Genomic DNA, 27,829 nt, shown 5'->3' on the forward strand with positions numbered 1-27,829 from the left:
GGGGGAGTGAAGACCTAGATGATGGAATGGAAACACTAGAAATACCCATATTACTACTGTCACTGTGCCAAGGAACTGTAGAGTATCTGGAATCCAACGAAACCTGGCTTGAAGACAGATCATCAGTCTTCCTGCTGAGATGACCGCGAGCCAGCCAACCAGTCCACAATGGCCGTATTGTCTAAAGTAACTCGCCCACCGGAGGAGATGGACAAGTCTGGCTTGCTGATACTGCTACTACTACCAGCAGGCACATGGCTGCTGCTACTAGTGGAACTGGGCACATGTCTTGTGCCACAAATGCTGGTACTGGGTCTGGCACCAACAGATCCAACATTTGGACTGGAAGAGGACATGGCATGGGTGTTTTTTCCTCTACCCTGTCCTTTCACAACCTTTTTTTACCAGACATTTCACTGCTGGAGTGCAGCAAGTTGAATCAAAACCCCGGGGATGAGCGCTGGGCGTTGTAGTACTACAAAGGCTGCCTGTATTGCAAGTTGGATTATTAGGTTAACCCATGCAATGGGGATGAGCCCCTTCTAAAAGCTTATTCACACACTGGCTTGGCAAATGGAGAATTTGTATTGCAATTTGGATGTTGATTGTTGAGAGTAGAGTAGACTCCCGCTGTAGTGGATGAGCCCCTTCGATTGCCGGATTCCTGGCTTTTAGATTCCTAAAGCTTTACCCTCTGTATCAGGAGGTGTACTAGAAGAAGGAGAAATCTGTGTCTACTCCACAAAAAAAAGAGAAGTATTACTTATCCTCTGAATTTATGGATGAACTGTTCTGTGGAGTGAGAAGCACCATGGGGGTTGAAGAGGTTTAGTAGTTACGTTCTGTCCAGGATGAATTGTTTGTGGGTCTAAGAACCCAGTATTTCTTATACATAAAAACCTCAAAGGGCTCGTTGAGTACGTATGGAAATTTCCAGAGAAACTGATCTCTGTCTCAGGAAACTAAAGCGGTTTCCCCTGGATGAGGAAGAGGTTATGTCCTTGGCTGAAATATCAAAAATTTACATCCAGGTAGCGAAGGTGGGGGTAAAAAGACACTTCTGCCATGTGAGGACTGCTCCCAGCTAAAATAACCTCTAGACAGGTTGATCGTTTCCTTAAAAAATCCTGGGAGGCTGCCTCTACAAATGAATATCTGTACCATCTGTGTAGCCAGATCCATGTTTAAATGGCTGGACCAACTGGAGGTTCACCTCACAGATTGCACTCTAAGGGAAGACATTATAGCATTGATTCCCCTTCTCTCTAAAGCCAAAGTTTTTTTTGGGCAGAAGCCTCTGCTGAATCCATAAAAATTGCTTTAAGAGAGGGAGTACTCTCCAACACCACAAGAGTCTTGTGGCTAAAAATGTGGCCCGGTGATCCTTTATCTAAAAATATACTCTGTACCATACCCTTTCAGGGAGAATATTTTGTTCTTTCCGGATCTTGATACCATCTTAGAAAAAGTATCGGACAAAAAGAAAACCCTTCCTGAACTTAAGGTCCCAAAAAATAAACAGCTTTTTCGTCTCTATCGCAATCCTCAACAGAGTTATAGAGGCAAGGGTAAATCAGGCAGATGGAGTTCCCCGAAAGGTGAAAGGAAGTAACACCTTACTTAATCAAAGCAGGCCCAATCCGGAATGACCATGATGCCATGGCAGTAGGAGGCAGAATTTCAAACTTCTTTCCTCACTGGGAGAAGATCCCCCTCCAACAAATGGATCCTAATCTCTATACTAGTAAGATTCCAAATAGAATTCTTTCTATCCTCCAAAGAAAATTATTATAACCCATCTTCCATCTTTTACTCTTCGGACATCGGTCAGAAGGTCTACAGAAATTTCTGTCCATGAAAGTGATATCTCCAGTACTCATCGGGGAGAGAGGTGATGGCCACTACTCACACAACTTCCTGGTCCAGAAAACCCAATGGAAGATACAGAATCATTATAAATTCAAACCATTAAACAAGTTTGTTGTATACCACAAATTCAAAGTGAAATCCATAAAATCGACCATTCCTCTGGTGGGGAAAAACCTTAATGATGGCAACAATAGATCTTCAGAATGCATTTTATCATATTCCAATACATCTAATATACAGAAAGTTTCTGAAATGGAACAAATCTTTTCTAACTCTAGACAAGAAAATTATCCTCACAAGCTCAGTAAAAATTTACCTTATCTGGTGGCTAAATCCCAGGAATCTAGAAAGGAGTAGTCTGGCACCTCTCTCCAATAATATCTGTGATCACAGATTCAGGCAAACTAGAATGGGGGGCAGTTATATCCAGAAATAAGTTTCAGGGTTCCTGGTCTGAGGCTAAGCCTTCTCTCGTGTTGTACGAACAAATTCTTGTGTGTAAACTTAACTGTTGCATATCTAAGACAAAGCGGCACAAAACAGAGATCTCTAACACTTGGCCTCACAAATGTTCTACTAGGCAGAACCAAGACTCTGGTACCTGTCAGCCCACCGTTTACTTCTAATAAGGGGAAAGAAGGTGGCTAAAAATACACTGTACTGCTATATGTGTATCCTATCAAAATCTTCACGTCTCTCCTCCAGAACATCTAAAGGCCCACTCTACACGCTCTGTCAGTATTCTGGGATGAAAGCGCTGATGCACACTACAGAATAAATCTGGTTTCCAGTGAGGATCTCATTTAAAAGTATCGTTCTCAAAGCTGTTTTTTTGTTTGTTTTTTTACAGTATAAGTAAAAGGCAACTATATTGTGGTCACGGTTACCAAGGTTTTCAAATACAGTGACATACCCAACAAGCTCTGCATTGTTAGAAGAGACCAGATCCATCAGAGTATCACTCCTAGTCAGGTCTTCCACACACTGGACCATAACATTTTCCTGCAACAAGTTGAGGAAGTATCTCCCCTTCGCAGTTGTAGCCGAACCATGACCCCAATTAATATCTTGGAAATTAAAATATCCCATTATCACTGTAGTACTGGCCTGTGCAGCCCACTCCATCTCCCTTCATAATTCCACTCACAAGTTTTCAACCTCCTCAGCATCTTCGCCCACTATTGCCTCTTTTACACTCACCTTCCTATCACTTCTCACATATAGACCTACTCCTCCACCGTGTTTTTGCCCTGTCTTTCCGAAACAGTGTAAAACCCTGTAGATTTAGAGTCCAGTCATGTGAAGTCTAGCTGTGTTTCAGCAACAACAACATTGACATGTTTATTTTTCTTGCTAGACTTGTGGCATTTTAACTTGCCTTTCAATTTTTCACATTCAGTTTCAGAAATGTGATTATTTTTTCCTACATCTTGTGGCCATATTTATCTTTAATGTTTTGTAGCACACTGGTCTCCTTATCGTGTTGCATAATCCTCTCCACACAGTATTTCTCCCCCCACCAATATAGTCTGACCCCTTTTATTTTATACATTGACCTCCCTCCTCATCCCTAGTTTAAATATTTTGACACCCCTTCTAGGATTCTCTCCGCCAACACGGTGGATTCCCTTCCATTCATGTGCAAATCATCTGTGGCATACAGTTTTAACCCCAATGAAAAGTTAGCTTTTGGGTTCCTAGAGTACTGCGCTTTCTCACTTACACAAAGACTTAAGTCATGCTTTTAAATCCCTGAGCTCCCGCGGTCCTTCCTGTGATGCGCATGGCGCAGGCAGTATTCCAGAGATGACAACCTTTGTAGGTCCTTCCCTTCAGCTTGTTGCCTAGTTCTTTTTAAAATTGCTCTTAAGGCTCTCCCACCTACAATGTATTCTGTCATTGGTTCCCACATGGACTAATTTATCCACCCGTTCCACCACATGCCGAACCCTAGCAGCAGAGAGACGGCAAACTATTCTGTTGAGGCGGTCTTGGCGACAATTTCTTCCATCAGTCTTCCTGATTTTATGGAGTCCCCTTCAACTACTAATTGTCTTGGCCTACCAGCATTACCATTCCCCTGTCTAGTAGCTGGGCTGTTCTCCCGGGTGTTAAGGAAAGCAGTAGCCACTAGGGCTGCCATTTCTGTAACTGACAGCCTTGTATCATCACCCAACTCTGCAATTATTTTGCTTGGAGCAAAGCCCTTAATTTTCTTCTATCCAGATATTTCCAGATAAGTCCAGTCGAAAAGTGTATCTTTTTAGTTTTATAAATTAATTGTAATCTACCCGCCGCTCAGTCCCTGCCTACTTGCAATGACCCGCCCTAGGCAATGGGGTACAACTGGGCGACGGTCCCTACACTCAATAGGTGCACGACAGACAAACAGACAAGGGTACAAAGAAGCAAGGGAAATGGGGAAGTTGCCCACGGGAACACCGTGAGCAACAAGTGAAGTGAATGAGCCGAGTCAAACCAGGAGATGAGCAAGGTACAAAAATCGCAGAGCAGAAGAGTGGTCAGTAAAGCCAAGGTCAATCACAAGCAGAGGGTCAGTAGTTCAAGAAGCTGCAACAGGGCCGGGAAACCAACAGAGAAGAATCACAAGCAAAGGAGGAACAGGAAAGGTATAAATAGACAGAGGGCGGGAGCTAGCTCTGTCTGGCTAGGCTGTGATAGGCTCTCCCACTCCTAAGCCTGCCATCCTGGGTGGTGGAAGATGGAGTACGTCTCACAGACATATAAGCAGGTGCAGACTGATTACCTATGGGCGTCGACACAGAAGTTGTGTCTGGCAGATCCTTTACATTAATAATCTAACTTTTTGTTAGAGTGTCATAGAAAAAAAGGTGCAAGAAAATCCTATTGGTGGAGATTGATATAGGAACGCCACTGAGTGGCCTGAAATCATGCATGTGTATAACCACAGATCTGAAAATCCAAGGAATGGCTTTTTTTTTTTTTTTTTTTTGCAACTTCTGTATGGCGTTTTGCTAACCCCTTAAAGACTAAGCCTATTTTTCCCATTCAGGATCACTGGAATTTTTGCTTCGCCATGTTCATTGGTTCATAAGTTTTTGTGTTTTTTTTTAAGATTTTTTCCATCATAGTTGTATGAGGGATAGCTTTATGTGCGATCGGTTGGATTGATCGATGGCATAATTTTAGTGTACATATTATTTTTTAACGTTTTTTATTTAACTCCGTTTATTGAAAGAGTCAAACACAAAAGCACGATAAACTTCTGGGCCCCCGCGCAGCAGACATGTCCAATAGAAATACAGAAGTGTGTGTTACAATAAAAGCAAAATATCAATACATTACAATAAATCGTAACTATGAACTAAAATAACACACTGTGCATGGTATTCTCTTTCACTACTGGATTATGCCTCATAGCAATAATAATATCAAGGCAAGTGGTAAAGGAGAAAAATTATATATTGTAGTAATTAGATACTAAGGGGAAGCTACATCTATAGTCTACAAGTTTCCAACAGGAGTACAGAGATAGGGTTTCTCTCTCCTATATTAATTGCTCTAACAGCCGTTGAAAATTCCATACTAGAACAAGATGTAAGGTTGGAATTACACCAGCAGTCCCACACCAAATGGAATTTATCAAGGCGTCTTCTGTTAATGTAAACTATGCGTTCATAAGGTATTATGGAATTTACTAGTCCTATCCACATAGAGCTAGTAGGAGATCTATTATTCATTCATCTAATGGCTATCACTTTCCTAGCCATAAACAATGGCTCTCTATGGCACATGCGAATGTGAATAGAACATAACTTTTTCTCAATCAACCCAAACAAACAGACACTCGGATCTAGCATCACTGGGAACCTCTAATATTTGTGAAAGCAAAGTAGTGGCCTCAGTGTTGGAAGTCTGCATGACTATATGAACATCTGTATCATTGGTGGCTAGATCTTCTACACATTTTGTAAAGGTGGACCGGAGTAAGATAACTCTGATGTATGATGTAGAGCAGTATAAGTTTGTTAATAGCAGGAGATACAAATCTATGTGATTCTAAAAGGTTCGATCTGGATTCCTCCTCCAGGGATGGAATACGTTCTTGCCATTTATCCAGTGCTGTGAGAGCTGCTTTATTCGCCTTTGCGTGAAGGACAAAAGAGTACATGGGGGAGACTAAACCTACAGGTCCCTGTGATCTAATGATACCAATTAAAGGGTAAGATGGAAATGACCTTTCCACTATACTGGACGTGTATCGAATGGCATAATTGTAAATATTTATAGAAGGCTTGTTGTGGAGCTTGTTATGTCTCCTCAATCTGGGCAAAAGACAACATTAACATGTTATTTTCAAATCACCTATGGTATTTATACCTAGTCGAGACCAAAAGGCATCATCTTGTGAGTGACTCAACTGGTTAATCACATTATTCTGCCATATAGGCATCTCCGCTACGATCTGGTCTTGCCAGGAGATCTTAGGCGCTGCGTTCCAAACTTTACAGGCCACTTTATGGATTGGTAAGGATTGTCTACCAAGTGGAACTAAAGGATCTAATACAGGCCATAATTTAGGCAATGTAACTCGCTAAACATGTCTCTAAACCCCCTGGTTCCCCAGGGGACATCCAGGAGTCCATGTATTTGAGTTGACCAGCCAGGTAGTATACTTATAAATCAGAAAGAGCCATGCTCGCCAAATCTTTAGGTCTTTGCAGTTTTGCCAATTGCAATTTAGATCTAGAAGACCCCCAGATAAATGTAATAATTTGTGAATCCATAACTTTGAAGAACGACATAGGAATATGTACAAATATATGCTGTAATACATACAGTATAAACACTTGGGTTGGACTACCATCTTAATAAGATTTATACGACCCGCCACAGAAAGGGGTAGGGCCGACCAGATCTTGAATTTATCTTTAAACAAGGGGACCAGAGGATCAGCATTTGTCAGCATCTAATCTAGTGATATTAATGCCCAGATATTTAAATCCAGAGACCACCCTCAAGACGGTTACCTTCGAGTCCACCTTGGAACTTCTGAGCGGGGAGAAGTACATCAGACACGACTTGTCCTAATTAATAGATAGACCAGAATATTCTCCAAACAGGTTAATAATTGTCATTGCCTTGTCCAATGGCATATCAGGAGAAGACCTGAACAATAGCATGTCATCAGCATATAAGGCTACACAATCTTCTCCAGAACTTAGGGGTATGCCTCTAAAGATCTCATCAGTTCTAAGTAAAATAGCCAGGGGCTCTATAGCTAAAGCGAATAATAAAGGAGATATCGGACAACCTTGCCTGGTGCCGCGTGCTAGATTAAAGTATGGGGAGAGCTGTCCATTCAAAGAGATAGCCACTCTGCGATGTAGATACAAGAGGGCAATCTATTGACTAAACACAGGTCCAAAGCCAAACATATGCAGAATATGAAGTCAATATGGCCATTCAATGGAGTCAAAAGCATTGGCCACATTTAGAGAGGCCAAAGCCCAGTCCTCTCCTTGTCCTAATGCAATCTGAGAAACCATTTGGTTCTTGCGTAAATTATCCGATTTACTTCTCCCCTGTATAAACCCAGTCTGATCAGAGTGTATGATCGAAGTCCTAATGCTGTTAAGGAGGCTCTGTCACCACATAAGTGCCCTATCTCCTACATAATGAGATGGGCGCTGTAATGTAGGTGACAGCAGTGCTTTTTATTTAGCAAAGAGATCTATTTTTACCACGTTTAGGAGCGAATTTAGCTTTATGCGAATTAGTTTCTTAATGCCCTAGTGGGCGTGTTTTTACTTTGGTTAGCGTCCTACACTCCTCTGTACAACGCCCACTTGGTCTAATCCGCGTTGTGCACTTCTCCATTCATTTAGTCAGCGTATAGTGACACCGAGTTGTTCACCATCTGCTGTCTTATACTGACATATTAACGTTACTGAAGTATTTAGACAGTGAATAGACCTTCCTTCCAGCCAGGACAGGATGTCTGTTCACAATCCCGATACTTCGGTAACATTTCTATGGTACTTACAGCAGAGCAAACGTAATCTCGCAAGATCTCGCTGTAAATGACAGGTTACAGCGAGATTACGCTTTGCTCTACTGTAAGTACCACTGAAACGTTACCGAAGTGTCGAGGATTGTGAGTAGACATCCCGTCCTGGCTGGAAGGAATGTCTACTCACTGTCTAAACACTTCAGTAGCGTTAATGTGTCCGTATAAGACAGCACATGGTGAACAACGCAGTGTCACTATGCGCTGACTAAATGAATGGGGAGAAGTGCATGACACTGATTGGTCAGCGTCATACACTCCTCTATACAATGCCCACTTGGTCTAAAGTAAAAACACGCCCACTTGGGCATTAAGAAACTAATTTGCATAAAACTAAAATCGCTCCTAATGTGGTAAAAATAGTTTTTCTAAATAAAAAGCACTGCTGTCACCTACATTATAGCGCCCATCTCCTTATATAGGAGATAGGCCAGTTATAATGTCGTGACAGTCTCTTTAAGCCTATTGGCCAAAACCTTTGTCAATATTTTATAGTCCACGTTAATTAACGCTATTGGCCGATCTAAAGAGCAGTCCAGTGGATCCTTATGCGGCTTTATTATAACCACTGTGGCTTCATATGGTAGGGATTTTGCCACCAAAGACGCTTGATACGTTTTAAGTAGTTATGGGATTAGTTGTTCTTGGTATTTCAGGTAAACCTCTAAAGGCATGCCGTCTTTTCTACAGTGATTGGGCTGTCAAGTTTAAGTCGCTGGTCACTAGTTCTAGTTGGACAGGTTATAGATTCACAGTATCCAATCAGGTCATTTTGTTTTACTAAAATTATATATATATATATATAGGTCTTGGTATATGTCCGAGATCGCATGTGGAGGTTCAAATATTACCGCTAGGACTTTTGAGCTTTAAAATAGCTGGGGATGAAGAATTCTGATGAACTAAATGTGACAACAGGCTACTTCACTGGTTACCCTGTTCAAAATATTTCTGACTAGTGAAAAAAATTCTGTGCTTACTTTTTTCGGTCAAGTATAGCAAGTATTATCTACCCGCTTGTAACCAACTGACCCTATTACTATCCGATGGATCATAAATGTAGGTTACTTCTAATATTTTACAGGAATTAGCCAGTTTGTTCTCTTTTTAACTGGTTCCCTTTTAATACATGAAATAGAAGATTTAAGACAGCCCCGCAAGTATGCCTTTTGTGCATCACAGTAAGTTGAGTGATTTGGGGCAATCTTGTTTCCCTGTGCATAGATTTGTAGCTCATCTGGGATATATGGGACAGTGAGTTCCTCCCCGGGGTGTAGCAGGTATATTCCGTGACATCAGGCCAAAGATGTCGCCAAAGTTCATGCCATCCAACTTCTTCTAAGAATAATGATAGGGGAAGAGGCCTAAATAAGGATTGAGGGTCAATTGCCCCACCTATTCTAAATGTATCCAGTATAGGATTTGCCATGGTGTTGTAGTCTCCCATAGATATAACCTTGGCTTGAAGATATGCTGTGGCAAAATTGTCCGCCTCATATAGAAGACCACTAGGGATTGTGTAGGAGGGATATATATACCTAGGAGAACATAAGGGTGACATTTAATACAAGCATTTATGAAAATATATCTGCTGTCTGGGTCTTTCCTCAATACCCCTGGTTCCCATCTTAGGGATCTGTTAATAAGGAGAGAAACCCCTCTGGTGTATGAGGAATGTGTGGTATGTGCTGACCATTGTATCCACGGTTTCCGCATAAATCTAAGCGTATCTGGCATCAAATGTGTTCCCTGTGTATATATATTACTTGTGGACCACGTGTACGAATCTGAGAAAATACCTGATTTGCGTTTACGCAAATCTCCCATACCCCTTACATTCCATGACATTACACTCTGTTAAATAAAATTAAACCAGAAAAAACAAAGCAAACCGCAGAACTTAAAAAATCCCTTCAGAGACTAGATGTAATGTCTGACTGAAGCAATTTTATATGTATTCGAAAACACGGAGGTAGTCTGTGATAAACTAGGAACTGTACACAGACGACTACTCCGTCCAACCAACATCCAGTGTCTCCAAACCTGTGATACAGGTGGTTAAAATATTATTGGAAAGAACCCGCAATGACATATGGATGATATAATCTGCTACAATGGGCTCGGTCATCAGCAGCCATTGCACAAGACATAAGAATGACATTTCACCCCAGGACGGGCCCACAAACCCATCCAGGGACAGCACATGGCCCCACACCAATATAATATAATTATATATAAAGAACAATATAAATTCTATATAGATATTATTGCTATGCTTTAGAATTTGCATATGTCTCAACCAGATAGGAAAATCAAAGCTCAATATAATCTCAACTGAGTCACGTGTCCTCCTCCAGCAATTGACTAAGATCATGAAATAGGCAATATAATCACATCTCCTAGGTATACAAGGAGCAAAAAGCTGTTCGTAGCATCACAAAATAAAGCATTGCATGAATGTAGTCCATGTACCGATACCTAGCTCTGATACATCGTCTGTATCTCTGAGAGGATCCCAGAAGAACTAACTAGCAGAGACCGGAAACCTTTTCATGGCTTTGTAACATTCCAGGTATTCAGCCATTCCTCGGCCTCTGCCGGGGTGTGGAAAAAGATGGATCTCTCATTATAAACAACTCTAAGTCTCTAACCGTCTCTTAATCCCTACAAATGAGGCTCGAGCCTTCTGGAGTGTAGTAGAGAAATCCGTGAAGATCGTGACTGTAGCAGCGTTGTGAGTTATTTGGCCTTTTTGGTGCGCAGCTCTCAAGATGGCATCTCTATCTTTACTCCAAAGCAGTCTAACCAACATGGGTCTTGGCATTGCAACCGGCGGGGGTGGACGAGCGGGTACTCGACGAGCTTGCTCAACAGCATAGGCCGTAGATAATTTGGCATCCGGTGAAGTATCTTTGAGCCATTGCTCCATGAAGGTCCCGGGATCCGTTCCCTCAAAACGTTTCGGTAAGCGGAGTATACGTACGTTGTTCCGGCGTAGCCGGTTCTAAAGATCATCAGATCGCTATGTCCATAATTCTGCCACCCTCTCCAGGGCCCCGATTTGCAGAGTCATCCTCTATTTGAGAAATTCTGGTTTCTGTACTGCGTAATCAATCTCTTAATTTATGGAGGTCCTGGCGCAGCAAACCAAGGTCCACCTTCATCAATTTTAGACGTAAGATGTAGTCGACTCACGTATAGCAGTCAGGAGTTGAGCGGTGACTTGCTTTAGCGAGGGTTCCGACTCCTCATCCTCTGTAGTGACTCCCTCTTCATGCTGCAGCACGGGGAGCGGCGCCATGTTGGCTTCCCAGGCTCGCAAAACATGTTTTGCTCATTTTAGTACCTCCTCAGTTTGCAGTAGTTCTTCGGCAGGATTATGGTAGAAAACGTTGGAGCCGGGACGGAGCTCTTACAGCGTGAGACTGCTCATTGCGGGAGTTAGCCACGCCCCAACCCCCCGCCCGTACATATAATTTTTGATTTTTTAAATTTTTGTTTTTTTGGGAGGTAAGAAAACCAGCAATAACAAATGAACTTTATTATATCGGTGTGTGTGTATATAGACAGATTAAAGGTTTTTTTCCACGAGAGACGTTTATGACCTATCCATAGGATATTCACTGAAGTGATAATGAGTAAAATGTATAACTTTAATTCATAGCTATCTAAAAACAGGGGTACAATCACCACTGTGAAAAAGCCCAACCGTGTATTTAAAAACTTATTAAACAAAATACTCCAAGTCCTAGTTCGTTTGCGAACCCTTTATGACTGGGTATATAACAAAGATATCAAAATTGTGGAATCAGCGTTTAAACATTGGTGTAGCAGTGGTTTAGACCCTCGTACACACAGGAGCCTGCGTTAACCGCGCCTGAATCTCCCAATGTACAGATGCACAACAATGCCACTGCCCCCTACGCAAAATTCCCTCACTTCACCCGACCCTACGCGTTTCTATACTTATCATCAGGGGTCTGTCAGTCTGGCCAGGATGCCAGCAATATTTTCTTCAGCAGCAGGTATTCTACTGCACAACACGGAAGCATGCACGCATAGATGCCGCTGACAGTTATACATTTTACTCATCACTTCAGTGAATTTCCAATTGTTCATATTTGTGGGAGCACAATATATATAGTTAAAATTCAGTGAATTACTATCCATAGGATAGATGCGTGTCCCACCTCCGGGACGCGCACCTATCTCCAGAATGAGGCCCTTAAACACTGTTCAGCCGCTGTGTGTTGCGGCTGAATGAAGTGAATTGCGAGCATGAAAAAGGTTATTTGGTCGTGAGTTATGTAAACCGCATAGCTCCCTGAGCTACACTGCTTCTGTAACTCCAATAGTAGTGAATGGCCGTTACAGAAGCAGCGTAGCATGCGAGCTACGCTGTTTATGTAACTCATGACCATATAACGCTTTTCGTGGTCCGAAACACCTCATTCTGCCGCAACACACAGCGGCTGATCCGGGGTTTAGGGGGCCCCGTTCTGGAGATAGATGCGGGTCCCACCTCTGGGACTCGCACCTATCTGACATTTATGACATATCCTGTGGATGTGTTTATAAATGTCTCCCGTAGGAAACCCCTTTAAGAAGAACTCCCCCAAATGGCGGACTTAGAAACTATAATATGCGATTCGTTAAGGGGTTAATAGTGTGAACAAATTAATAAAATAAACTCTGATGGATGATTCTGCTTATTCTCACACAGCCACCACACACTTTCTACTAATCTACTTATATGCATGTGCACACTCTAAAAATATGCTATAAACAATGTACAGGGTGGGCCATTTATATGGATACACCTAAATAAAATGAGAATGGTTGATGATATTAACTTCCTGTTTGTGGCACATTAGTATATGGGAGGGGGGAAACTTTTCAAGCTGGGTGTTGACCATGGCGGCCATTTTGAAGTCGGCTATTTTGTATCCAACTTTAGTTTTTTCAATGGGAAGAGGGTCATGTGACACATCAAACTTATCGAGAATTTCACAAGAAAAACAATGGTGTGCTTGGTTTTAACGTTACTTTATTCTTTTATGAGTTATTTACAAGTTTCTGACCACTTATAAAATGTGTTCAAAGTGCTGCCCATTGTGTTGGATTGTCAATGCAACCCTCTTCTCCCACTCTTCACACACTGATAGCAACACCGCAGAAGAAATGCTAGCACAGGCTTCCAGTATCCGTAGTTTCAGTTGCTGCACATCTCGCATCAGTAGACTCCTCTCAGTAGACCCACTAGTGTTTGGTGAATAGTTTCTTCGCTCAGTCCTTCTCATTTCACTCTCTGTCCATCTTTCCAGTCTTCCTGTAGATGGCCGTCTCTCCTCTAAAAAAAAAACTGTTACACATCTAAAATGTCAGTTGTTTATCTCAGTGGCCGTTGTTTGGCTCCAACTCACTTCCCCAAAGACAGTTGGGAAATGTAGTTCTGCCAGTACCGTTCACCAATGACTGGCCACAGTAGTGCAGTATTGCCTGTTGTTTTCCATAAGCTTATTATAGGGGTTACATACCAAAGCATTATTTCTTATCAGTAATAAAGTGACATTCAATTGCAACCTATTGGCTCCATGCAATCGCATACCTCCATCTGTCTAACCACTTAGATGCCGAGTTTACTCCGATGTCAGCTGTATATTATAGCTATGCTCGAACTGTTCATTGGACGTACTATTCTATTCTATTGCGGTCCCAATGCCACACTTAGGACTTGATGGTATGTCCAAATGCAATTATCCACATTGCATTGTCCTGTACTTTTTAGTTGTGTAATTATCAGCCTTATAAAGATTTTTCGTTCTTGAAATTAATTGTGGACCAAGATCAGACTTTACGAATGTGGTTTTGACTGCAATTCCTCTTTTGATAAGGCTATCCACATTATGGTGAATGAAGTTTAGCCAATGCATTTCAATACCTCCCAACTTTCAAATATTGCAAAGAGGGACAACCGATGCGGGGCACAGGAAATGTTTTCCTTTTCAGCCAAGCCTCGAACCCCGCCCAATCCCCACCTATACATACCTGGTTCAGCCCACACTATATCATGCTCCCATAGTGCTTTCCCAGAGTATTATGCCCCTATAGCTGTCCCCCACACAATATAATGCCTCCTTAGCTGCCACCATACAGTATAATGCCCCATAGTGCCTAATAAAAATTATATGGGCTACATTCACATGACCGAGAAAAAAATGGCAATTAAAAACTGATCAAGTCTCCGCTTTTCATGGCCGTTTTGCATCAGTGTGTCTCAAATTTTTATCCATTTCCAGTCCATCCGTCAATTTTAATGGCAGTTTGTAATCTGTTTTTCATGTCCGTTAAAAAAAAGGATGGAGTATTTTCCCAATTCTCACATATGGAGTGTGACGTCAGGGACTCCCATTAGGAGCGGAAACCCCTGCCAGAGCGTCGGCAACGCTCTGGCTGGGCATTCCGCTCTTGGATGGAGCCCCTAACATCACTATTCTTATATGGACGGTGATGTTGGGGGCTTTGAAATGCTGGAATCCCCGTCCAGGAATCTGGGACGGTTGGGAGGTATGTATTTCTAGCAGCAGATAGAAAATAAATAGTTTTCACAGGTGAAAACATTTTTTTTTTTTTTTGTGGGTCTGCATTAGCACACCAATCCAATTGCTAGTTTGTTACATTTTATTTATTTATTTTTGTTTTTAACTGTGGAAAGGCTAAACCATCCAAATCTTGTACTGTTGTTTATAAGGTGCAAGGGAGAACAAGCACTTTTTTCTGCCCCTATGTCCCATGGCTTCCAGAACAATGAACATGGACACCTTAGAGCCAACAGCATTGATTTTTATTAAATGGTAACCTGTAGGTTAAATACGCTAGAAGCATAGTCTACGTAGTCTAATATTCAAAGTCTTACAATAAAGACATCCACAGAACAAATGCTCCTTAAAGATTGACAACCATTGCTTTAACTTTTTTTTAAAAAAAATAACTAGTGAACTGGTTGGCCTGCATTCCTTTTTTTTTTTTTTTTTAAAGCAAACCGTACTTTTGTGTTCTGTGAATCCGCATATCATACTTCTACAGTACATATGCGGCCAAGATCACCATATTTCACAAATGTATAACCTAAAGAGAAAGATGCCAATAAACAAAGAATGTACGAAAAATAGAAAAAACTTTATTCAAAATGACACATGAATATACAATGTTTAAAAAAGAATCCACAAACCAACAGGTTAAAAAGGACATACAAGCCGCACAACTCACAGAATAGATATACCATGTAAACAAAGAATGTGTATGAATAATGGCCTAGCCTAACACTGTATGCGTCTGCAAACTGTATATTACCCACAAAAATTACACAAGGTAAAGTAAATATGTGCCATATGAAATTGGTGTACAGGTAGGTGACAAAAGTACATATAAAGATAACAGCAGAAAATAGACAGTGCTGATGATTTAGAACGGTATTTAAAGTAAGTTGCAATGATTGAGCATACCAATGATAGGTGCCAGAGTGGAGTGCACAGCAAGAAAGGGGCGGACTTTCTTGCTGTGGACTCCACTCTGGCACCTATCATGGGTATGCTCAATCATTGCAACTTACTTTAAATACTGTTCTAAATCATCAGCACTGTCTATTTTCTGATGATATCTTTATATGTACTTTTGTCACCTACCTGTACACCAATTTCATATGGCACATATTTACTTTACCTTGTGTAATTTTTGTGGGTAATATACAGTTTGCAGACGCATACAGTGTTAGGCTATGCCATTATTCATACACATTCTTTGTTTACATGGTATATCTATTCTGTGAGTTGTGCGGCTTGTATGTCCTTTTTAACCTGTTGGTTTGTGGATTCTTTTTTAAACATTGTATATTCATGTGTCATTTTGAATAAAGTTTTTTCTATTTTTCGTACATTCTTTGTTTATTGGCATCTTTCTCTTTAGGTTATATATTTACATGTTTTGGATGCTTTGTGGGTATACGCCCCAGGATCTAGCTCGTATTTGGTTATGTGCTTGCTGACAGCTGCATTATGTACTTTTCTTGAGCTGATCAGATCCATGCTGTCTTTTTCGGTTATATATATTTCACAAATGTTCTGATAAGGCCCAGGACTGATTCCAAGCAATAAATATTAATATCTGAGTAGTAAGCCTTTTACTTACTTTTTATTACCTGGCCTTTTTGTTAATATTCTAACATTTTATGTTTTTTTTTTTTTTTGTTTTTTTTGTTTTGTTTTTTTTTCACCTGTTTTTAGGGTGTTTGTTGCATTGATGAGTTTGATAAAATGGATCTAAAAGATCAGGTGGCTATTCATGAGGCTATGGAACAACAAACCATATCAATCACGAAAGCTGGGGTGAAGGTAGGGTATTTTGTATTCTAATGAAAGTCCTTAAAGAATATATCCACTTACTTTTGTGCTTTCTATGGAAATTTATATAAATATAATATTTTCAAGTTAATAAAAAACATTTTATTAAACAAAAAAAATAATTTTTTTCTAAAGTGGAAATTACCTCAGGTACAGTAATTCAGCATTCCACTACATCTCTGCGGATTATGTTGCCGCTATATAAACAAGAGGAAATTAATAGTAAAATGTGTGTATGCGATAAATCTATATATACACAATCCGCTACACATTTCTTTACGGATTTTAATTTAATATAGGTTTATAGGGGTTGGAGGTCAGTCTTCTGATAGAACTTCCCCTCACACAGCTGTAGAGGTAAATGATAAAGATAATGTCATAGCTGCTTTCAGCCGCCCTCAGGGGACAGTTGATGCATATAGACTTAAACTCCCATTGCCCTCAAATTCGAGAGAGGGAGATCGAGAGAGAATGCATTGTTTGTTTTTTATACAATGCTTTAGGGGGAATACTAGGCCCCCTGGCTGCCGTAGCAGCCATCGGCACCATGCAATTGCATTGCGGGGTGGGGGGGGGGTGGATTAGCTGTTAGACGGGGTTGCCCCCTCTTTGGAATGATTTTAAATGCTACCGTCACTATTGACCGGTATTTAATAGGTTAAAATAGCCCGATGCCACTCGTTACTGTAAAGTGCTGGCTATAACATACGGCCGACACCCGCATTGTATGAGACCGCTCCATACTTCCCCTATAGTGTGTGCGCGTATGTGTAGAAAATTTTGTATTTCATGTTCTTGTTAACCTAGTAACTATATGTAAGGTGGTTTAAGAACAATTGTAAACTTGTTAACCGCTCTCTTGCGTTTTTCTTTAAGGCTACATTAAATGCCCGTACATCCATCTTGGCAGCAGCAAATCCTGTTGGGGGAAGATATGAACGATCAAAGTCACTGAAGCACAATGTAAATCTGTCAGCTCCAATAATGTCCAGATTTGACCTTTTCTTTATTCTAGTGGATGAATGCAATGAGGTATATACTTTTAAAAATATTCATGTTAAAAAAAAAAAAAATCAGATTTACAACTGATTAGAAAAGAATGAAGGCTTGTACTGTGTAATATACAGGGTGGGCCATTTATATGGATACACCTAAATAAAATGGGAATGGTTGGTGTTATTAACTTCCTGTTTGTGGCACATTAGTATATGGGAGGGGGAAACTTTTCAAGCTGGGTGTTGACCATGGCGACCATTTTGAAGTTGGCCATTTTGTATCCAACTTTAGTTTTTTCAATGGGAAGAGGGTCAGGTGACACATCAAACTGATCGAGAATTTCACAAGAAAAACAATGGTGTGCTTGGTTTTAACGTTACTTTATTCTTTCATGAGTTATTTACAAGTTTCTGACCACTTATAAAATGTGTTCAAAGTGCTGCCCATTGTGTTGGATTGTCAATGCAACCCTCTTCTCCCACTCTTCACACAGTGATAGCAACACCGCAGAAGAAATGCCTCCCGATCTGACCCCCTTAGACTTTTATCTTTGGGGTCATCTGAAGGCAATTTTCTATGCTGTGAAGATACGAGATGTGCAGCAACTGAAACTACGGATACTGGAAGCCTGTGCTAGCATTTCTTCTGCGGTGTTGCTATCAGTGTGTGAAGAGTGGGAGAAGAGGGTTGCATTGACAATCCAACACAATGGGCAGCACTTTGAACACATTTTATAAGTGGTCAGAAACTTGTGCTTGGTTTTAACGTTACTTTATTCTATCATGAGTTATTTACACCATTTTTTTTTCTTGTGAAATTCTCGATAAGTTTGATGTGTCACATGACCCTCTTCCCATTGAAAAAACTAAAGTTGGATACAAAATGGCCGACTTCAAAATGGCCACCATGGTCAACACCCAGCTTGAAAAGTTTCCCCCCTCCCATATACTAATGTGCCACAAACAGGTAGTTAATATCACCAACCATTCCCATTTTATTTAGGTGTATCCATATAAATGGCCCACCCTGTAGAATTAATATATAAAAAGCCTTTCTGTACTTGACTGAGTACAGGTACTCAGATTATTGCTATTTATATTTTGTGCTTCTCAGGGCTGATTCTAGCTTTTAAATTTTTGCCTCAGGCAGCAGAAATGGCTCCCCCCCAGATCTTGACTGACATCCCCCTGGCTGTTCTACATCATTAGCAGCCTCCTCCAACTCTTGCACTGTTGCCTTGTACTCCCCTGGCATGCGTGGTGCAGAGATGAAACTGGCACATCTGGGAAAGTTGGAGGAGACTGGTAGTGATGTAGAACAGCCAGGGGCAGGGGCGTTGCTAGCACTGGGCCTTCGGGGTCCAAGCCCCGGATCTTTGGCCCTGGTGCCCCGGATCCCCGGCGACTACCATATTCGGGTCGCAATTGTGACCGGGTCACAGCGGTTACAATGGCGAACAGGCCGTGGCCGCCCGCACCGCAATATTGAAAATTACTATAGTAACTGGGGCCTATGTATTAAAATACACGGGCCCCTGTTACTATAGTAACGACACATACTTGGCCATCTTCCTTCCCGAGCGGAGCGAAAGTCATGACTTCTCGTGTCACAACGCTGTGCGCCACTGATGAGGTCACGGCACTAGATGGTGTTGGGACATCCACTGCACCTGGATCTGAAGAGGAGGTAAGTGTAACTTTACAGTCTGCTGGGGTCTTGTATCTAAGCAGACCTTGTGGTAAGCTTAGATACAGGTTCAAACAGACCTAGCCTACCACATGGTATTCTTAGATACTTGGCCCATGTTTGATGGGCCTTGTAGCTAAGCTTACAACATAGGCTTAGAAACAGGGCCCCTGCAGACAGTAATCTTATACAGTATATGATTACTGTCTGCTGTGGCCCTGTATACAAGCCTACCTTGTGGTAGGCTTAGATACATGGTCTAACAGACCGTATCACACATGGGCCCTCTATCTAAGCCTAGCACATGTGTTACTAATGGGTTTTTTCTTTGTTTTTTACAGGTTCTGTCTGACTATGTCGGATTCGAGGACTACTTAGTTGACAGCTTTAAAATGGTTAATGAGGGCTGTGTGTTTTTTAAATTTCAATAACATACTTTTTTATGTCTTCTGTACTTTCTTTTAAACTTTATTACTACCGCTTTAGTAATGGCCTCTGACAGCATCCATTACTAAGGTGGGGATTAGTGTTAGCTGAGGCAAACGCTAACCCCCATTATTACCCCAGTACCCACCACCACCAGGGGTGCCGGGAAGAGGCGGGTACAATCCAGCACCCGATCATGTGTAGCGATAGCCGGGCACTGGTTGAGGCCGCAAGCTGGTATTGTCAGGCTGGGAAAGGACAAACAGTGGTCCTTCCCACCCTGGTAATGCTAGACTGCTGCTGCTGTGTTGTATCTGGCTGGTTATGAAAATTGGGGGGACCACACATCATTCTTTTATTTTTTTTAAATAAATAACTGGAAAAAATGACATGCCGCCCCTCCACCATTTTTCATAGGAACACCAGCCTACGGCCATCCCAGTGCCCGGTCATCACTACAGATGGTGGGGTACTGGATCGTACACGGCTCTTCCTGGCACCCCTGGTGGCGGTGGGTATCGAGGTAATAATGGGGGTTAGTGTTCGCCTTTGCACCGGCTAACATTAAGCCCCGCCTTAGTCATGGACGCTGTCAATCAGCCAGCAGCTGATTGACAGGTAGTAATAAAGTTCAAAAAATTATAAGGACATAAAAAATGTTTTATTGAAATAAAAATAAAAAAAACACATCCCTCATTAACCTTTTTATTGAGAATAAAAAAAGCCGTCATTGAAGTAGTCCTCGAATCTGACGTAGTCCAACGACAGAACCTGTTAAAAGCACAAACACACAAGTTAGTAACTCATAAAAAAGCAAAACCATTATTATCTTACGTTTTCTGGGTCCACCGCTGGAGCCGCAATGTTAGCGAGCTGGGCCCTATATCTAGTCCCATCATGTGTGCTATTATCTGCTGAGCCACTGTATCTAATCCTATCCATAGCTATAGGGACAGAGTGCTACAGATATGCTCTCTATATAGATATATATATAGATATATACACACACACACACACACATTTTTTTGTGGGGTGAACATATATTGGTACAAGGATACTTACTGCTGGGGCATTGTATCGAAGTCTATCATGTGTAATACTGTTTGCTGAGACAAGGAGGGTATGTGGGACTACCTACAGGGGACAGCATCACACGGTCTACATGGGGGATGTATGGCCGGGGAACTGTGTGTGGAACCATACAGGGGGGTTGTGACACTATATACAGGAGGTATTGTGTGGGGAACTCTCTACATGTGTCTTTAATTAGAGCCCCGAGCCATAACTTTGCTTGGGGCCTCAAAAATGCTGAATTTGCTCCTGATGGTTATTACAAGATACTTCTGGGGCCCTGTGTCTAAGGTCCATGTGCGTTGCATTTTGCATCCGTGTGCTTTGCATGTGGCATGTGTTTTTCACATTCCTGCAAGCACTTTTCTTTTTCAATGTAATTGATTCGTGAAACACGGACCGCACACGGATGACGTCTGTGTGTTGTCCGTGGTTTTCACTCACCCATTGGCTTCAAAGGGCGACTAGGTGCGTAAAAGCGCAATAATATAGGACATGCAGTGAGTTTCACGCAACGGACACTCACTGCGTGAAAAATCACGCATGTGTGAATAGCCCTATTGAACTCCATGGGTCATGGTGCTGTGCGTTATTTCAACACACAGCCCATGGATAAGATTCATGCTTGTCTGAATGAGCCCTAAGTCTATCATGTGTGATACTGCCTGCTGAGGCCCTGTATTTAAGTCTATGATGTACGATACTGTCTGCTGAGACAATGCATCCATTTCTATACAGTGTCGTAGCTGTAGGAGCCTTGGTCTTATAGATATGCTATCTCCAATACATATGTAAAAAAAATATATATATTTTTTTTGGGTGGGGGGGGGTAAATGTTTCGGGGCTTGTGTCCCTGATCTTTTAAGTCCCTAGCTATAAGAAACCAATCCAGCATGGAATGGTGGGTTTGGAGGAAGGACTATGTCATTCTACAGGATAGAGGCACCGCCCCATGATACCTTTAATGAGGAATTAGCATATAGTGTATGCCGTTTTAAAAGTTGATTTTATAGATTTTTCTGCATCTGAAAAAGCATACAAGGGAATGTTTGGAAATATTGTCAGGTCATATATTACCGCATGGTGGTGGTTCAAGGGGTTAAAATGATCTGACTGGTTCCCATTAAATCTACAATAAATTGAAAACCATTCCATCTGCCCTGCAATTTTGTTGTTCGAAATATAGCCTATATAATTACAGCTCCAGAACCAAGCTCAAACATATATACAGCACAAGAACCAAGCACACTACATGTATACAGCACCAGATCAAAGCTCACTACATGTATACAGCACCAGAGCAAAGCTCACTGCTTAAATACAACACCAGAACAAAGCATAATACATATATACAGTACCGGAACAAAGCTCCGTACATAAATATAGCCCAAATGAATCTGAGTTTAGTGCAACCCCTGTTGTATAGGTTTGTATAGCGTATAACTACAGCTCCCAGCATGGCCCGAAAAATGGTAAGGATATGCTGGACGTTGCGGTTCCTCAAAAAAAAAATCAATCATACCACCCATCATCTCGCTGCAGATCATACAGTGATTACACTGATTTAGAGGTAGGACAAACATTTACATTAAGTGACTCACAGGTGACGTCTTCTCAGATGCTAGTTGTTCATTTTTCTATTTTCTTCTCCATACGGTCTAGACCTCTATGATGACTTCCCCGGCCACAGCCCATTTCTGCTGTTTGCCGCTCAGATGTCTTTTAGCTTCTCACTTTTCAAACATCTCCACACCTATAGACCAAGATTAAATTCTCATGGTGCCACACTCTACGCCCCTAAATATAATAGCGCCATACACTGTGACAGACACACACACACGCGCACACACACTGCACCCTGTAGATTGTGTCGTCCCCCCCCCCCCCCCCCCGTACATAGTGCCCTCACTTCTGGAGAGAGTGAAAAAGAAGTTGACACACTAACTGATCCTGTTCCCGTGCCGTCCCCTTGGCATGCAGGTCTGCTGCTGAGGCTGTACGTCATAAGTGGTGCGATGACGTCGTCCCGTCGCTTGTGTTATTGAAAGGCGCTGAATGACAGGGCACAAAATGTGCCCTACCATTCAGCACTTATGCATGTAATTGTATCTGCGTCCTATAGACACAGGTACAATTATACGACAGGAGGCGGTGGCGACCGTGGCACCTCAAAGAGGCAGCAGGCCGCCGCCTGAGGCGAGAAGCTCATCTCGCCTCATGTACTCTGCAGCCCTGGTGCTTCTGCACACATGTTTTCATTTTGCCTGTCATTCTCTTTTTATAGTGTGTTTATGAAAGACTTTCTTCCTCTCTAATATCTTGAATAGTGTTAAATGACCACTACAACCAATGTTCCTTGTAAAACCAGCATTTTTTTCCCCTTTTTTATATCTGTTAACCTGTCTGTTACACTACTAGTTAAAATAAATATATATGCATAGATGTGTATGCTGTCTAAGGGTTAGTTCACAAGTAGCGTTAATACTGCAGATTTTCCGCAACGGATTTTGTTGTGTAAAATCTGAGCATAATAAAGTAGCACCAAAGTGGATGAGATTTGAAAAAAATCTCATCTACACACTAGGTAAATGAGGAGTTGGAAAACAAACTCTCAAATTGACCTGTGTTGCATTTTTTTTATTTTTTTTTTAACCACCGCATGTAAATTGTATTTGCACAATCGCTGCTTCGTTGTAGCAGGTTTTCCCCATTGAATACATTGAAAACTTAGGGCTTGTTCACACACAGCAGAATTGCTGCGTATTTTCTGTCCGGCATTGCGGACGGAAAATACGCAGCAGAATACCGTAGCAGCAAAGTGGGTGAGATTTAACAAATCTCATCCACTCGCTGCGTAAAATTTCCGACCAGAAATTGACCTGCTGTGCGTATTTTTCGTACCGCAGCATGTCAATTCCTGCTGCGGAAAGTGGACTGCATTGCTTCATTTTTCAGAGGAGTTGTCACCATCTCACAGACTAGAAAAAAAAACACTGCAAATTCCGCACCATTTTCTGCAGTAAAAAACGCAGGAAATCTTTTTTTATTTTTTTTTTTTTTTCTTGCAGTGGAAATCCTGCTAGTTTCTGCAGAATTTCGATAAATTTTCTGCAGCAATTCCGTTACGTGTGGAAAAACCCTTACACTTACCCAGAATTCTGTGCTTCTTCATCCAGGCCGGCATCCTGGGATGACATTTCATCCCATGTGACTGCTGCAGCCGATCATTGGCTGCAGCGGTCACATGGAATGAGACATAATCTCAGGAGGTCGGATGGCAGAGAGACATGTCTCCATCGCTACACAAGTATGAAAAAAAAAAAAAAGGTCCGTGTGCAGTTTTCAGCATTGGACTTTCCAGCTGAAAAGCTGCACCACAATTTGGTGTGTTTTTTTGGCCAGCATTCCATGCGGCGCCGGGGGGATATGCGGTGTGCTTTTATGCAGCGTATCGGCCAAGTTTGAACATAGCCTAGGAAATCTTCTGTGAACTAAATGCAGCTGCACCACTCTAGCCTATGTCCTATTCCTCTTCTACAATGTAGGTCCCCTTCTACGATGTATCCGCCTGGAGTTTAGACCATTTCGCTTATGGAGGTTTGTACACTCGTATCCACTTCTCAGCTGAGAGCTGGTCTGGAGAGTTTTCAGCCTCTACATGCTTTTTTTCACTGACTGCAAACAAAGTACTTTAATAGTGAGAAATTGAAATGCAAAATATATTACAAAGCTTCATAGCTTTGTTGTACGCCTAATTTGCATTCCAGTTTTTCAAGTGTTTGCCTTTCCTCTTTAGGTTACGGACTATGCTATAGCACGAAGGATTGTTGATTTACATGCAAGAAATGAGGAGTCTATAATGCGAGTTTATTCAATTGAAGACATTCAGAGGTATTTGATGTTTGCCCGGCAATTCCAGCCAAAAGTAAGTTTCTCTAGTTTAGTGTGTGTGTGTGTGTGTGTGTGTGTGTGTGTGTGTGTGTGTGTGTGTGTGTGTGTGTAGCTCAGTGATTTACGCTGCTTCCGTAACTCGACCATGTAAGCAGGAAGTGGCCGGAAGACAGTGGAGCCGGGTAAGATAGAACGGAGCTTAGGGGGCCCCATTCTAGAGATAGATGCGGGTCCCAGAGGTGGGACCTGCATCTATCTGACATTTATGACATATCCTGTGGATATGTCATAAATGTCCTTCATGGGAAAACCACTATAAATGCCGCGGTCACTATTGACCGCGGCATTTAACTAGTTAAATGGCCAGGAACAGCACCATCACTGTTCCTATCAGTTAGTGCAGCGTGTCAGAAGCTGACATCTGCAGTGTATGGAGCGGGCTCAGCGCGTGAGCCCGCTCCATACATTATCCCCTCCCCACTCGGTGTGCTGGCACATCACGAGTCGGAAAGGGGTTAAGTAAGGAGCGGTCAGGGGGCCTGGCACTGCCGGGTCCCCTGACTGCCGACTATAAGACGCAGGGACTTTTTAGCAAGATTTATTCTTGCTAAAAACTGCGTCTTATAGTCCGAAAAATACGGTGCTTTGATAATTTCAAATACATGACATTTATTTGAAATAGCAGACTTTATACATTGTCAAACATAATTAACTTGTATAATATATATATATACTGTATTTATATCTGGTATTGGTTTATCAATATCTATTAATATATATTCATGCAAAAAAAAAACATTTTTCTTTCAATATAAAGATCATGAAGGAAGCAGAAGAGTTTATTGTTGAACAATACCGGCGCCTTAGACAGCGTGATGGAAGTGGTGTAACTAAGTCTGCATGGAGAATTACAGTCAGACAGCTTGAAAGTTTGATCAGATTATCTGAAAGCATGGCTCGCATACACTGCTCAGATGAGGTAAGGCATTGCCAAGTCTAAATTATGTGAAACCATAATCTCCTTTCTCTGTGCATGTCCTATAACTTATACTAATATAACAGTCTGCCTCATAAAAAAAGATAAAGCAGTATGAGGTTTCATTGACCTGGGAAAGGATGCCCAAAAAAAAAAATCATAATTTTTCTTAACACCTCAGGTTCAACCAAAGCATGTGAAAGAAGCTTTCAGGCTGTTGAACAAATCAATTATTCGTGTGGATACACCTGATGTCCGTTTTGATCCAGGTAAAGATGACAAGATTGGGGAAGGCATGGTTGATCTTCCCCTAATAAAAAAACCAAAACCATATGTATGTGTATGTAAAATTTCATGATACGGTTACCAGATGTCTGTGCAGTCGTGATGTAAATTGCAGCATGTCAAGGTGTTTTGCTAGCATGTTGTGATAACGTGCTAAATTAATTGGAGTCCTTAACCCCTTCCCGCTTTGGCCACTTTGGCTCATTGTTCAAATCTGACATGTTTCACTTTATGTGGTAATAACTGGATTGCATTTACCTATCCAATACCTATTCAGTATTTAATTGTGAATAACACCAAAGTTTAGCGAAAAATTGCAAGAATTAGCATTTTTTTTAATTTAAATGTATCTGCTTGTAAGACACACAAAATTGTTGCTAATTAACATCCCCCATGTCTACTTTTATGTTGGCATCGTTTTTTGAACATCCTTTATTTTTCAATACAAGGCTTAGAACTTTAGCAGCAATTTCTCACATTTTCAAGAAAATTTCAAAAGGCTATTTTTACAGGGGCCAGTTCAGTTGTGACGTGGCTTTGAGGGCCTTTTATGTTAGAAACCACCAACAAGTCACCCCATTTTAAAAACGTCGCCCCTCAAAGTATTTAGAAAGTTTCTTAACCCTTTAGACTTTTCACAGGTATTAAAGCAAAGTAGAGGTGAAGTTTCCAAATGTTGTTTTTTTTTTTTTTTTGCAGAAACAAATTTTTTATAAAAATTTTTTGGGACACCAAAGTTTTACCAGAGAAACCAAATTATATTTATTGCCCAGATTCTGTAGTTTTAGGAAATATCCCACATGTGGCCCATGTGTGTTTATGGACTTAAACACAGGCCTCCGAAGCAAAGGAGCGCTTAGAGTTTTGGGGTCTCCATTTTATTAGAAAATATTTTAGGCACCATGTCAGGTTTGAAGGGCTATTGCGGTGCCAAAAGAGTGGAAATCTCCCAAAAGTGGCCCCATTTAGGAAACTAAACCCCTCAAGGAAATTATCTAGGGTAATAGTGAGCATTTTGACCTCACAGGTTTTTTACAGAAATTATTGGAAGTAGGCTGTGAAAATGAAAATCCTAATTTTTTTTCAAAGAAAATGTAGGTTTAGCTAATTTCTTTCTTATTTCAAGGACTAAAGGTGAAAAAGCACCGCAACATTTGTAAATCCATTTCTCCCGTGTAAAAAAAAATAAAAAAATACCCCATATGTGGTAATAAACGACTGGGCACATGAGAGGGCTCAGAAGCGCCATTTGGCTTTTGGAGCTAGGATTTAGCTGGATGTGTGTGGACGCAATGCTGCTTTTGGTATAATAAAGGGGTAAATGAAGGATGAAATTACTAATTTATGGATTTATGGTACCCTTTGAAGCAATCCTTGATACACAGGCCTGGTTTTTCGGTGCCGGTTTCACAGTGGTAAAGAGTCTTTTCAAATTCCCCTTTTGGAACACACGCACACCTTTTTTGTGTCCTTTCCTTCTTTGCAATTTGGGGCACTTCATTGGGGAAATCTTTCCCTGGTACAATACGTGGACCATCGCTACCAGCAGATGTGCTTAGGCCCTCCCCTTCCTGGTTCCCAAATAGAAGTGCCTCGATAACTACCTCTTGAAAGTTAAGGAATGTCCCTGCCAGTCCTGCACATTGGGATAGCATGTAAGCGTTATAAATTGCCATCTGTACAATGTGCACGGCCAGCTTTTAGTGCCATGCCTTTGTTTTCCGCAGGACAATATACGGCTTCAGTACTTGATCAGAGAGAGCACCTCCGCCCATGTACTTATTGTAGCCGAGGATGCAATTTGGATTGTGGGTCACTGTGGCGGTACCTCGGTCAGGGACAGGGGTGCTGCCGCTGCCATCAATTGTGGTCAATATAAGGACATCCCTCTTGTCCTTATATTTGACGAACAGCATGTTCTCGCTGCATAGTTCCCTGCTCTCACCCCTTCTGAGGCTTTGGCTAAGCCGTGTTTTAGGGAGGCCTCGCTGATTTTTTCGCACAGTACCGCATGCTGCAGTTATTCTGGCAGAAAGGCACCTGAATAGTGGTATTCTGGCATAAAAGTTATCCACGTAAAGGTGATAACCCTTGTCCAACAATGTGTGTATTAAATACCACACTATTTTCCCTCTAACTCCCAGGACGGGGGGGTGGGGGCATTTTTGGGGTTCAATA

General features: G+C 41.6%; 1 protein-coding gene across 1 annotated transcript in view; it reads left to right on the forward strand.

Annotated features, from left to right (window-relative positions):
* LOC142652574 (maternal DNA replication licensing factor mcm6-like) overlaps positions 1 to 27,829 on the forward strand; it is a 75,507-nt gene that overhangs the window by 10,334 nt on the left and 37,344 nt on the right. The window contains exons 3-7 of the mRNA XM_075828223.1: positions 16,204 to 16,311; positions 17,197 to 17,352; positions 24,296 to 24,424; positions 25,208 to 25,369; positions 25,548 to 25,635. Coding sequence (XP_075684338.1) covers positions 16,204 to 16,311; positions 17,197 to 17,352; positions 24,296 to 24,424; positions 25,208 to 25,369; positions 25,548 to 25,635 — 643 coding nt within the window. The remainder of the gene's footprint in view (positions 1 to 16,203; positions 16,312 to 17,196; positions 17,353 to 24,295; positions 24,425 to 25,207; positions 25,370 to 25,547; positions 25,636 to 27,829) is intronic.

Source organism: Rhinoderma darwinii, chromosome 5 (assembly GCF_050947455.1).
Source record: "Rhinoderma darwinii isolate aRhiDar2 chromosome 5, aRhiDar2.hap1, whole genome shotgun sequence".
Classification (NCBI taxonomy): Eukaryota; Metazoa; Chordata; class Amphibia; order Anura; family Rhinodermatidae; genus Rhinoderma; species Rhinoderma darwinii.